A 13,772-nucleotide genomic window follows, 5' to 3' on the forward strand; every position below is an offset into this window, starting at 1 on the left:
CTGGACAGCCTTTGGAGGCACCCTGGTTGGGAAACACTGGTGTATGTAAAGACAAAAATAATCTTTGATTCTGCTGACTTTGCTCACATCCTAAGAACTCCAGTGGAAACAAGTAGAAAACAAATGTTTTCAAATCAACTGGTGCCTAAATGTTAAACAGATTTGTAAATTACTTCTATTAAAAAAAATCTTAATCCTTCCAGTACTTATTAGCTGCTGTATAATACACAGACATCTTTTCTGTCTGACAACAGTGTTCTTTGCTGACACCCCTGTCTGTGTCAGGAACTGTCCAGAGTAGAATCATAGCACCATTGAAAACCTCTCCTGCTCTGGACAGTTCCTCACACAGACAGAGGTGTCAGCAGAGAGCACTGTGGTCAGACTGGAAAGAACTTCACAAATTTCTCTGTAGTATATCTTTGGTATACTGCAGCTGATAAGTACTAGAAAGGTTAAGATTTTTAAATAGAAGTGATTTACAAATCTCTTTAACTTTCTTGCATCAGTTGATTTGAATCCACCGGAGTTCCCCTTTTAATCAGCATATTCTTCAACTGTATACAATGTGTAGGGTCAGCACTTCAACTTTATGACTTAATGTTCTGTGGATGTGTACACCACTATTCCCTTACATGATCAGCCTAGATCTTATTGTTCTAGCTGCAGCTTACTTTTATAGTGGAGCGCTCTCAATTGTACAGCAGAGATGCAATGATACTTTCAATAAGAGAAACACATGAAGGCATTCACCGTAAGTTGCATATAAGCTACTTTTATTCAGCCATCTAAAAGGGAAGACTGAAGAACAAGCGCACTCTAACGAGCGAGGTCCGTTTTTTCTTTTTGCACACTGTTTTCTTTGCATGCTTCCTGGTCATGCAGCTTTTGAGTCATGTGAATTTTAAGGGGGAGCAAATTCCCCCCCCCCCTCCTTCAAATTGAGTGTATATACAAAGCAAGAAATGTAGTATTCACCAACTGATGAGCACAAGGTCAGTGTCTCTTCCCTATGTATCCTGTTTACCATGATGCCAGGTGTGTATAAATGTGCAACTATGTATGTCCTGCAAATGGGGGAAACATAATATGGCAGGAATATGTTAAGTGGGAAAAACCTCTTTTTAATATTTATGGTCATAAAAAAAACTACATTTAGTAGTAGGTGATGTTTACTAATATATATATTTTTCCCCATTATATCAGAAGACTGTGGACTTGTCAAAAGATGATTTGTTGGGTGATTTGCTTCAAGATTTGAAATCACAGGTATCATTTTAAATTGTTCTGAAGACAATTTGTTAGTTTTTGAAAAGTAGTATATCAAAATAATATGTGATGCTCGAAATGCTCTCTGAATGTATGCCTTAATTTTCTTCTAAGATGCTTTTATATATAATACTATATACTTAGAGTTCCTGTCATATCCCACAAAAAAAATTGCAATGTTGCTCAGTACCTATTCCTGATTATGTACCTATAATTTTTATTTACCTAGTACTTATATTTCTCACAAATGCCTTCTATCTGTTGCTCACTTAGTTTGTCATCCTGTGCTTTGGAGGGATGTGTCCTCACTCACAATGCATTTACTTCCTCCCAGAATTTGCTGTGGTGTTAGGTCTCTTCATCCAATCACTGTGGGCTGCTCCGTAACCCCCTCAACCCTGTTTTAGTGCTACAGTCTTGATAGGACAGGAGTGAGCATAGAGGAGTCCTGCACTCACTTCTCAGACTTTGTCCATACCTGTGCTTTAGCTTGGACAAAGATGATGCTGCAACCAGACGGGATTATGTTCTGGATAGTATGAGGACTCCCAGTGTTTTTTTTTTATTTTTTATTTTTTTTGTAAGCCATGATTTCTATAAAGTTTTCTTAAAGTATATTAGAAAGGTTAAAGTTTTCGAATGCCCATTTAAAATAGTTTATTTAATGTGACTCTTATGTCTTACATACATTATGAATTTTTTATGCTATTCTCCTATTTTCAGTGAGGGTCTGCTTTCTACAATGCAGATTGTCTGCCAGAGTTGGGAGGCTGCCTGTTGACTGTGCTGTCCACCTCCCAATTATTGAACATGTTGTATGTAGTTCACTCATTTACATTTATACTGGAATTATTGACCCATAGGTAGAACTATGCACACACAGAGCTCCTCCTGGTTTTAAATTGGCTATAATGGAGATACACTTGTATCTGCCTGCTTTTATTCTGTGCATTGTTGCAACAGATAACAAACAGAAATAAGAAATGTTTGTATAGATGTGACCCTCTCCCCAGCTAGCGGATATTTTGGTATATCCTCTAGATATGCTGTAAACGTATAAGATGGGGAACAAAAATAATTTAACCCACGTTGTGACACAAGCCGTACATGTATGGCATGTGTGCCTGTGCTTTGTGAGCATGTGATGTATATGTACGGCATACTTTTGCTATTATACTATAAAGTACTATAAGTGCATACAGTTATTGATAGACTTCAGCGATCATGTTGATGTTGGCCAATAACCCCTTAAATGCAGTATTTTGGAGTACCAGTGACAGGAACGCTGCCTGTTAGTTGTCTGCTTTGAATCACTGTTATGTGCCTGTGGAGTGCGGATCGATTACCAGGTTAGAACCCTTCTAAAGGCCTCCTTGCTGGCCACAGAACACACTAATAGTGTGCATCAGGCAGGCTGTTGGGCCCTTCTGACTGAACAATGCATGCAGTAGCATAACATTGTTCAATATGCTTCTAGGGCTATTTTGATCATATTTATTTAGTTAAAAAGGAAAAAATTTAGAGTAGCAAAATGCAAAAGCTAGAAAAATATTAGTTTCTCTATCTGCTCCATTGGGGGACACATAACCTTGGGGACACAGAACCTTGGGTGGTATATGCTGCTGTCTCTACGAGGCTTGACACTATGGTAACCAAAAAGTCGGCTCCTCCCAGCAGGATATACCCGCCTCCAGGCCACTGAGCAATTAAGTTTTTGCTTAGGGTCTTAAGGAGGTGGACACTGGTCTGGTGTCATATTTTTTTTTATTTTTTCGGATTAGGGAATGTGTTAGTGCTTTATTCCTTTTTATTTCTGTTTTCAGGTGGGGACTCAGGAACTACGGTTCACTGTTTCCCCATTGCGAGAGCTGGCAGGCATCTTGGATTTACTGTTAAACCCCTCTCGCCAACCTTTCAGTGCTTGGGGTTGTACCTCATGGGTCCGGGTTACCCTATCTCCCTGTTTGCCTCGCTATGAGCTTGGCTTGCTGCAGGTGAAAATGCTGAAGACTGCCTTCTGAAGACTGCCTTCTGAAGACTGCCTTCTGAAGACTGCCTTCTGAAGACTGCCTTCTGAAGACTGCCTTCTGAAGACTGCCTTCTGAAGACTGCCTTCTGAAGACTGCCTTCTGAAGACTGCCTTCTGAAGACTACCTTCTGAAGACTACCTTCTGAAGACTACCTTCTGAAGACTACCTTCTGAAGACTACCTTCTGAAGACTACCTTCGACTTCTTTAGGCAAGTTCTTCAGCATAGGGGAGTATGTTTACTTTCCCTAGGTCTTGCAACAGCTGGAGACCCTCTGTTTTTTTTGGACCTGTCTTTATTAAGCTGGGGCTGGCAGTGGGATACTTATTCCTCCCTGCAGGGGGATTCTTTTTTTATTATTGGGGGAGCAGTTGTGACAAGGGGCAGTGTGTTCACAATAAGGGGCACTTTATTTGACTATTGTGTTACTGTATGCGCCGCAGGCTTCTCTCTGCGGGCGGGTGCGCCTTTTACTTTCACTTTCGGCAGCCGCGGCTGCCGACGGCACTTCGCCCGCTCCGTTCCCCGAGTGCATAGGAGCTCACTAAGGCGGAGTGTGCGCTCGGGGTTTCGGAGGGGGTTTCGGAGCGGGCGCCATTTCTAAGTCCCGCTGTAATTCTTCGGCGGCCCGGCGGACGTTAGCTCCGCCCTCCAGGCCGCATAAGCACGTCAGCAGCGCTAAATAGCCGCCAATCAGCGCCGTGCGTGCGTTTTGGGCTGTGCAGAGGGCTAATCACAGTGCCCTTGCCTCTGACCCGGCCTCTTCTTTCTAATTGGCAGGCGTCTCTTCTCTCTCCTCACAGCCACAGTGCAGAGTTCTTCTCACAGCAGCTGACTTGGGACACAGACTTGGGTGAGACTGTTCATTTTTTAGCTATGTCCGTGCCCAGAACTGATCCTCCCTCAAAGCAGATATCGGGAACATTAGTTACCCATTACACTTGTAAAAACTGCTCTGCAAAAATGCCAGGTTCTGCTGAACCCACTTGTTCTGCCTGCTCCACTGCTCCCCCAGACCCCCCTGCTATTTCTAACCCAGGTGCTCCTTCAGACCCGGGTTCGGCCGCCCCTCCAGCCTGGGTTTCCTCCCTCTCCCAGTCTATAGCCGACTTGGCACAGGTCTCCCGTTCTGTGGTGACTGCCTTGGAGAGGTCTACCCTTCACCGGCCCTCTAGAAGGTCCCGTTCCCCTTCTCCCTATGCTTCACATAAGCGTAATAGGGGTGTCTCCTGACTCATCCCCTGTGTCTTCTGGCAGACACGGGTGTTCCTCTCGCAGGTCTCGCCCGACCGCTTCTTCAGGCCACACGTGTCACTCTTCCAGCGGATGTTCCCGGGGTCACCGCTCTGGCTCTCCTGAGCCACGTATCAGGTCAGATTCTCCCCCTTCTAGGGCCGCCTCCACTTGTTCGCACTCTCCTGGAGAGCTGGCGGACGAGGTTTCCATTTCGGCTTATGACTCAGAGGACCGTTCGGATATGGTGAATTCATTGGTTATGGCCATAAGAGACACCTTTAACCTAGAGGACCCAGGAACTTCGGACGCAGTTCCAGAAGTATCCTTTCATCGTGCCTGACCGGCACCCAAAGTGTTCAGCTCTCACGCTGAGTTTGATGCCATTCTAGAATCTGCCTGGAAGCACCCTGGGAAGAAGTTTCAGGGACTGAAGAAAGTTCAAGCACGATATCCTTTCGCCAAGGACCTTGTCTCCAAATTGACTTCCTCTCCAGCGGTGGATCCTCCGGTTTCCCGCCTCTCTAAAGCTACTGCTTTGCCGCTGGCGGATGCAGCTGCCTTCAAGGATCTGGCAGACAAAAAGGTTGAATCCTTAGCGAAGTATGCATTTGAAGCAGCGGGTGCCTCCCTGTTTCCTGCCTTCGCCTCCACCTGGGTGTCTAAGGCCCTTTCGGTTTGGCTTTCCCAACGCCGTCAGGGCATTCTTTCGGGTTCTCCCCCGGAAGAACTGTCTTCTCTGGCTCTCCAGTGTTCCAAAGCTGGGGACTTAGTATTCTGCTTCCTTGCACTCGGCTCGCTGCGCTGCCTTTGCCACCGGTAACCCAGTGGCCCTCCGTCGTTCCATTTGGCTTAAAACATGGAACGCGGATGCTGCTTCTAAGAAGTCTCTCACTTTTACCGATTCCCGTCTTTTCGGCAAACGCCTGGCGTCATGTGGCAAGAGCTCCTTATTACCTCAAAACAAGTCAATAAAGTCTTCTTCCGTTCGGTCCTTTCGGACGTCTGGCCCCTCTAAAGGGTCCAGCCAGGCACCTTCACGTGACAAGAAGGCCCCCTTTTTCAAGGCGCGTCCTTGTTGGAAGTCTGACACCAACCGTTCCGTCCGTTTTGCGGCCAGATCGGGCAGCCGCAAACCCACTTCTGTATGAAGGGATGCCCCCACCCGCAGCTTTTTCTCGGGTGAGAGGTCGCCTCTTGCTCTTTCGAGACGATTGGACCACGCACATTCAGGACTCCTGGGTCAGGGACATGGTGTCCAACGGATACCGGATAGAATTTGCCTCCCTTCCGAGGGATTGTTTTTTTCAGTCCCGTGCTCCTCGATCTTCCTCACTTGCGAGGAAATTTCAGGAGGCTCTTCAGTTCCTTCTCACCCAGGGTGTCATTGTTCCGGTTTCTCCAAGGGAACGCTTACAGGGTTTCTATTCCAATCTTTTCGTGGTTCCCAAGAAAAACTGTTCTGTGCGACCAATCCTGGATCTCAAACGTCTCAACCAACATCTTCTTCTCCGCCATTTCCGAATGGAATCTCTGTTCGGTGGTGGCGTCCATGGATCAAGGGGAATTTCTTTCCTCGGTGGACCTCAAGGATGCCTACCTCCACGTTCCAATTTTTCCCGGACACCAGCGGTATCTCCGCTTTGCGGTTCCGGAAGGTCATTATCAATTTGTGGCTCTCCCCTTCGGTCTGGCTACAGCGACACGAGTTTTTACCAAGATTCTGCCGCCGGTGGTAGCTCTGTTACAGTCAAGAGGGGTCATCAAGGCCCCCACCAGAGTCCAGGCTCTGGAGAGTGTGAGCCTCACGCTTCAGACCTTATGTCTCTTCGGGTGGATGGTCAACCGAGACAAGTCAGTTCTCTCCCCCACCCAGTCTGTGATCTTCTTGGGGCTTCAGTTCGACTCGGCCTCGGCTGGGGTTCGCCTCCCGCCGGACAAACGTCTGGCCCTCTTGTCGGGAGTCTGCTCCCTCCGGATACCATCCCTGGTCACCATCCGTACTTGCATGGAAGTCCTGGGGCGAATGGTGGCAGCCATGGAGGCCGTATCCTTTGCCCAGTTTCATTACCGTCCTCTTCAGCTGGCGATTCTTACCCGGTGGGACAGGTCTCCTCTCTCTCTCGATCGCAAGATTGTTCTCCCTCTGTGGACCCGTCGGTCTCTGCGCTGTTGGCTCCGCTCCCCCTTCTTCTTCAGGGGCGTTCGTTCCTTCCCCTCCACTGGCAGGTGGTCACGGCAGATGCCAGTCTGTCGGGCTGGGGGGGTGTTTTCAGGGATCAGACGGTTCAAGGCCTCTGGCCTCCCCAAGTAGCTCTTCCTTCCATTAACATCTTGGAACTGAGGGCGATTTATCTTTGCCTGAAACATTGGGAATCCCTGCTTCAGGGCCACCCTGTCCGTGTCCAGTCGGACAACGCCACGGCTGTGGCGTACATCAACCGGCAGGGCGGCACTTGCAGCTCAGCAGCCATGTCCGAGGTGACAAAGATCCTCCTCTGGGCGGAACGAGTGGTTCCAACCATTTCGGCGATCCACATTCCGGGAGTTCTCAACTGGGAAGCGGATATCCTCAGTCGGTCCTCAGCCGATCCTGGAGAGTGGTCCCTTCTGCCGGAGGTGTTCGCACAGATCTGCGACCTCTGGAGGACCCCAGACGTGGATCTCTTCGCGTCTCGACACAACTGGAAAAGTCCGACGTTTGTGTCAAAATCCAGGGACCCTCTGGCTCTGCTGTGGATGCCCTAGTGATTCCGTGGTCGGGCTTTGTCCTCCCCTACCTGTTCCCTCCTCTCCCCCTCCTTCCCAGGGTTCTGCGGAAGCTCAAGAGCGAAGGAGTCCCAGCCATTCTGGTGGCTCCAGACTGGCCTCGAAGGGCATGGTACGCCGACGTGTTCTGGCTTCTGGACTACGTTCCGTCTTCCTCTTCGTCCAGACCTACTGTCACAGGGTCCCCTTTGCCACCCCAATTTACAGTCGCTGCATTTGACGGCGTGGCGGTTGAGACCACAGTTCTGAGGGCCCGCGGCTTCTCTCCCCAGGTTATTCGCACCATGCTCAGGGCTCGCAAGCCCTCCTCTGCGAAGATTTACCACCGTACCTGGCAGGCTTACTTTCGTTGGTGCGAAGCGCAGTCCTTTTCTCCAGTTACCTTTTCCGTTCCTCGTCTCCTCTCCTTTTTGCAGTTGGGGTTGGAACAAGGGCTGACTCTAAGCTCCCTTAGGGGTCAGGTTTTGGACCCTTTCCATTCTCTTTCAGCGTCCTCTGGCTTCCAATTCTTATGTCCGGACCTTTCTGCAGGGCGTGGCACACGCTGTCCCCCCTTACTGGTCCCCTTCTCCCCCTTGGGATATGAACTTAGTTCTAGGTGCTCTCCTAGACACACCTTTTGAACCTCTAAGGGATGTTCCCCTTCGCCTCCTATCCTGGAAAGTGGCTTTTCTTATAGCCATTACTTCCATTAGGAGAGGATCTGAACTGGCAGCTCTCTCCTGCCGTTCTCCTTTCCTGATAGTTCATCAAGACAAGGTTGTTTTCCGGCCAGATCCGTCCTTCTTACCTAAGGTCGTTTCGGCTTTTCATCTTAACGAGGACATCGTCCTCCCGTCCTTTTGTCCCGCTCCTTCTCGCTTACTCCAAAAATTGTATGTGGTACGGGCTGTTCGGACTTACCTTTCTGTCACCTCTTCCTTTCGTCAGTGCGATTCTTTTTTCGTCCTTATGGAAGGTCGTCGAAAGGGACAGCCTGCTTCCAAGGCCACCATTTCTCGGTGGATCCGATGTGCTATTTCGGAAGCTTACCGCTGCAAGGGGAAGATCCCACCCTTCAGGGTTTTGGCTCATTCCACCCGCTCTGTGGGAGCATCCTGGGCTCTCCGAAACAAGGCCTCGGCCTCGCAGATCTGCAAAGCGGCCACCTGGTCGTCCTTACACACTTTTTCGAGATTCTACCATGTTCATACTTTTGCATCGGCTGATGCTAGTCTGGGCCGTAAAGTGTTGCAGGCGCCGGTGGTACAGCCGACTGCCTGACCTTCTTTCTCTGCCCACCCAAGGGACGGCTTTGGTAAGTCCCAAGGTTCTGTGTCCCCCAATGGAGCCGATAGAGAAAAGGAGATTTTTTAGACTTACTGTAAAATCGCTTTCTCGAAGGATCCATTGGGGGACACAGCTCCCGCCCTTTTCTGGAGTTCCTTTTCGGTTATCTGTCCGAGGGTGTGTTCAGTTAATTTTTCTTCTGGTTCTCGGACAGTTCAGGGTTTTTCCTTTGACTTGTCGTTCTCCTATTGCTCTGGGACTAAAAACTGAATTGCTCAGTGGCCTGGAGGCTGGTATAATATCCTGCTCGGAGGAGCTGACTTTTTGGTTACCATAGTGTCAAGCCTCCTTGAGACAGCAGCATATGCCCAAGGTTCTGTGTCCCCCAACGTTGTGTGTTACCCAATGGATCCTTTGAGAAAAAGATTTTACGGTAAGTCTAAAAAAATCTCCTTTTTGTAATTGGACTGACCTACAGATTAAAAGCATGTCAGTTGTACCATAAAGTGCACTGAGTAAAAGCTAATTTTAGAGATTGAATGAAGTGCATGCTGTGTGCAGCACAAACTCCTCTCAGGAAGCTGGGGTTCCCAGTGACCAGACACCTACTAACTTTCCACATTGTTCTATAAAGATTACTTCTCAGTATTCTCTTTGGAATCATTCCAATCAGGATTACAGAGAATATATAAATGACACAGATCCACCATTTACAGTAGAATAATTCAGTGGAAAAACAAAAACTCAACTCAAGAACGCTTCTTCCCTCCATTACTTATACTTAGTGAGTGGCACTCTCCTGCCACTCATAAATCCTCCAAGAGTCCTCAAAATATAATTTCCTGCTCTCTGCAATCCTCCTTCAACTATTCCAAACTAAAACCACACGTCATATTCAAGTAAACATAGAAAAAGTAGAAAAATACTGTTGAATAGTGAGCCTGGATCTAATCACGTAAAGGTGATAAATTTTTTTTTTTATGCTGCACATATACCGGCACTTACGGACCAGGGGAGGAACAATTCCCCCCCTCTATCTCTTGCTATGCTCTCCTGTATCCCTGAGCACAGAAGCCTCAGCCCTTTAAAGGAGTTCTCCCGTGGCACTGGCTACACAGACTTTCTCTATCTCTTTGTGTAGCTGCTACGATCTCAGGGGAGAACTTATGTAGAGACCAGAGGCTTTGGTGGTTCTCTGCCTGCAGAGCAGAGAGACAAGAGAGAATGCTTTGAATGTCTAAACACATGGACCATGGAATAGAGGTGTAAGGATGGTTCCTCCAGTAGAAAGTAAGTACTGATCTAAACATAGCATAAGAAAACTATTTGCTTAGGTGAATAAATCCAGGCTCGTTTTCTAACCGGATTTTTCAGCTTTTTTTTTTTTTTTTTTTTTTTTTTTTTTTACATCTTGAATATTTACAGTAGTTGGTTACATCCCCTCCCTGCATGGATCATAGACCATACCTAGGGTAAACACCTGTAGAAGGCAAGTTCCCTTTTGGAACAGGTGGAGTTGGCACTCGTGCCCCATATGTGAATAAACGCTGAAAGATTTTGCAAGTTATCCGTGAGTGCCGAGACTTCATTTCTATTATCTGGGTTTATTCTCTGGTCTGCGAGCACCACCAAAAGTCACACGAGTGCCGACTCCACCTGTTCCAAAGGGGACTTGCAGAAACTATCATTCCATCTGTCCCAGTTGTGTGGTTACTGGGGGACATGTATCAAAGATTTTACCCCTGTTTTGTGTGAATTTTTTTGCGCAAAATTTTGCGCAAGTCCTTTTTTTGCACAATTTTTTTGCGCACGTTTTGGTAGAGCATGTCCTCCAGATGTGGCTGAATCAGGGTACCTTGGAGTGACATCTATAGTACACATGGATTTATTAACTGCGTACTTTTTTTTTAAAACCAAAAATTTTGCCGCAAGAGCTGTTTTTTTTGCGCAAATATAAGCCATCTTGGACTTAACGTAGCAAGATGCTCTAAATCATTGATTCTATTTTCCAAAGAGTGGATTTAGGAGATTACTATATTTACCCGCAATTTATGAAGCTCATTGCACTTGATTGATAAATTTAGCGCTTCTGCACATAATTTAGAATTCGGGAAAAGGGGTAAAATGCTTCTACCATACACAAATAATGATACATGTCCCCCACTGTGTTTACTTGCCAACAGTCAAGGGATGGACCCCCCTACATTGTCTGCTCTGTGACAATGTTTCCCCATGTTTTCCATCCCGTCACGACAGCACCACCACAGAGAGATGGACTCCTCCCCCAGGTGCAGGAAACCTGAAGCTTAAAAGGAAGTCCATCTCTCCCAAGCCCCAGTGGTTTACTGTCCCTAGGGAAACTTGGAGCTGATCCATCTTTCTGGATGGGTGCTGGTGGAGGGGGCCCTGGAAGCTGTATCCCGCAAAGTCTGGGTATGTGAGTCCCCTAATGGCTCTTGGTTGGAAGCCATCAAGTGTGCCCCCAGCTGGTATTAGTTATCCTCCATCTTCCCCACTCCCTCCGCCAACCGCATCCTCTGCTTTCCGCTGGCCCGTAGTTCAGGTTTACGTGCAGAATTCAGTGCCTACCTGGGAGGTGGTGGGAACATCTGCAGGGATGCGGTGGCTGTGGAGTCGCGCAGCATACTTCGGTGGCTGCGGTCTCGCGTCCTAGCTGATCGGGACATTACGATTTTATCGCGTTGTACCAATCAGCCCGACTGAGCTGCCGGGAAGCGTTTACTTTCACTTTCAGACGCGGTGGTCAACTTTGATCGCCGGGTCTGAAGGGTTAATTGCGCGCGGCACAACGATTGATGCCGCGCGCTGTTAGCCCAGGGTCCCGGCTACGAATAGCAGCCAGGACAGACCCGGTGTGACCCCCGTTTTAAACACCGTGCGTACAGGTACGCCCTACGTCCTTAAGAGGTTAAAGCGGGCGCTTTAAATCAATGAACTGCAGCTGCTTTTGAGAGTCCAGAGACCGCTGCCGCCACCCGTTTCTCTCCCCCTGGGGTCCTGAGTCCAACCTTTGCTGCTGCCAGATTGCCTCCCCCTGCCCAGAGACCGCCGTCGCTACCAGTTTCTCTCCCCCTGCCTTTCCTGGGGTCCTGAGTCCAAACACTGCCACTTGTCTCCCCCTGCCTATCCCCTGGCCAAAGATCGCCGCCCCTGCCCCATTGCCTTCCCCATCCCTGGTTTTATAATTACCTGTTCCTGGGGTCCACGCCACTTCTTGCTCTGGCGGCGTCCTGAGCTGTCACTGTGCGCCGGGCCACTGATAGTGACGTCGCGTTGAGGACGTCACTCGTCATTGAGCAGCGCACAGCAACAGCGCAGGACGCCGTAGGAGCCAGAAGTAGCGCGGGCCCCAGGAACAGGTAATTATAAAACCGGGGATGGGGGATGCAATGGGGCAGCGGCGGCGGTCTCTGGCCAGAGGATAGGCAGGGGGAGGCAAGCGGTGGTGATTGGACTCAGGACCCCAGGACAGGCGGGGGAGAGAAGCGGGCGGCGGTCTCTGGCCCCCGCAAAAGCCGCTGCAGTTCATTGATTTAAAGTACCTGCATTATCGGCATGGTGCAGCATTTTGCCCCTTTGATAGATCACCTCTAACCGTTATCTGTGATCATTTCTGCAGGACTTTAATTTTTGCTATTTTATTCTCCGATGAATGCTCCATAGTTGGTGCACTTCCAATCTGTGGCTTAGTCTTTCTTAATTTTTCCTCTCACACTATGAAGCTCTTTGCAGATGCTTTACCATATACTTTGTTCCCTAACTCCAGTGCTAAACACTAGTACTTGGCAATGCTGACTCCAAAAGCTTTGCAGTAGAGGTGGCACAAGAGTTTAACTTTACATAATTTAAAGGAAAAGCAAAATGTCCAGCGCGAATGTCAAGGAACTGGATGTTTATTCCAATGAAAGCCAAAAAGACAAGGAGAACATGACAAGGTGACGCGTTTCGGTCCTAAGACTGGACCTTAGTCATACGTATGACTAAGGTCCAGTCTTAGGACCGAAACGCGTCACCTTGTCATGTTCTCCTTGTCTTTTTGGCTTTCATTGGAATAAACATCCAGTTCCTTGACATTCGCGCTGGACATTTTGCTTTTGCTTGTTGGTTCCAGTCGGTGTTGCCCACGCCGGTCCTGGCGCGACGGACTGAGGGAGTGAGCTGGACTATACACTTCTTTGTCTATAATTTAAAGGAGTACTCTAGTGCAGAGTATTCCTGCTCCGTCCTGCCCGGGCTGCAAAATAAATGAAAATGAACCATCACTCACTGGGTTCCCGCGGAGCGCAACTACAGCTGATCGGTCCTCCGGTCCATCTCCTTCATACTTCCGGGTGTAACGAAGCGTCACATGGCGCTCAGCCTATCGCCGGCCGAGGCAGAATATCGCGGCGGCCGGCGAAAGGCTGAGCGCCAGGTGACGCTAAGATGGACCGGAGGACCGATCAGCTGTAGTGGCGCTCCGTGGGAACCCAAGAAAGTGAGTGATGGTTCATTTTAATTTATTTTGCAGCCCAGGCAGGATGGAGCAGGAATACTCTGCACTAGAGTACTCCTTTAATTAACAATTTTAGATGAACTAGTAAGTATTTAATGTAACCCGAAGAAGGATAAATAAAAACTGAGGCAAAAAGCAGATTTTCAGATTTGCCTTTAGCAACCAATTTCAGCTGGGCTCTCATTTTATCAGAGCTCATTAAGATATGAAAGCTGAGCCGTAGTTGGTTGTTATGGGCAAATCAGACCGTTTTTGTCAGTTATTTCCACAATGTAACAGATCCCTTAGAGACTTCTCAAAAAGTTAAACATTTAAATGTTAAATACAATTGAGGATTATAAAAGAAAATATCCTCTCACTTTTCTCTATTGAGGACAGAAAAGGCCACTGCTCAAGTACTGTACTGGTCTTCAATGCTGAATAAACTGTTGAAAGTTTCCTCCAAGGTCATTTTTATTGGATGATGACAAAGGTTTTTTATTTCTATACTTTATTAAACTGTTACTTATGTTTGCATGTTTTTTTCTTCTTCTTAGCCACTGCAGATCACTCCCCCACCAGTAATCACACTGAAGAAGAAGAGACCTGCAGGAGTACCTCTTAACCCCTTTTCTTTGCCTACTGCATCTCCAGCTGCCAAGGTGACAAATGAGACATGTCCCACTGTGTTTGCTTCCTCTGCTTCTG

The 13,772-nt window shown here is 48.0% G+C and overlaps 1 protein-coding gene across 1 annotated transcript in view; it reads left to right on the plus strand.

Moving 5' to 3' along the window:
* Nucleotides 1-13,772, plus strand: part of POLA1 (DNA polymerase alpha 1, catalytic subunit) — a gene marked incomplete in the record, with an annotated part of 464,240 nt that overhangs the window by 49,062 nt on the left and 401,406 nt on the right. Inside the window, 2 exon segments of the mRNA XM_056558791.1 lie at nucleotides 1,207-1,269; nucleotides 13,622-13,726. Of these exon segments, the coding sequence (XP_056414766.1) occupies nucleotides 1,207-1,269; nucleotides 13,622-13,726 (168 nt within the window).

The sequence above is a fragment of the Hyla sarda genome, chromosome 2 (genome assembly GCF_029499605.1).
Source record: "Hyla sarda isolate aHylSar1 chromosome 2, aHylSar1.hap1, whole genome shotgun sequence".
NCBI classification, from domain to species: domain Eukaryota; kingdom Metazoa; phylum Chordata; class Amphibia; order Anura; family Hylidae; genus Hyla; species Hyla sarda.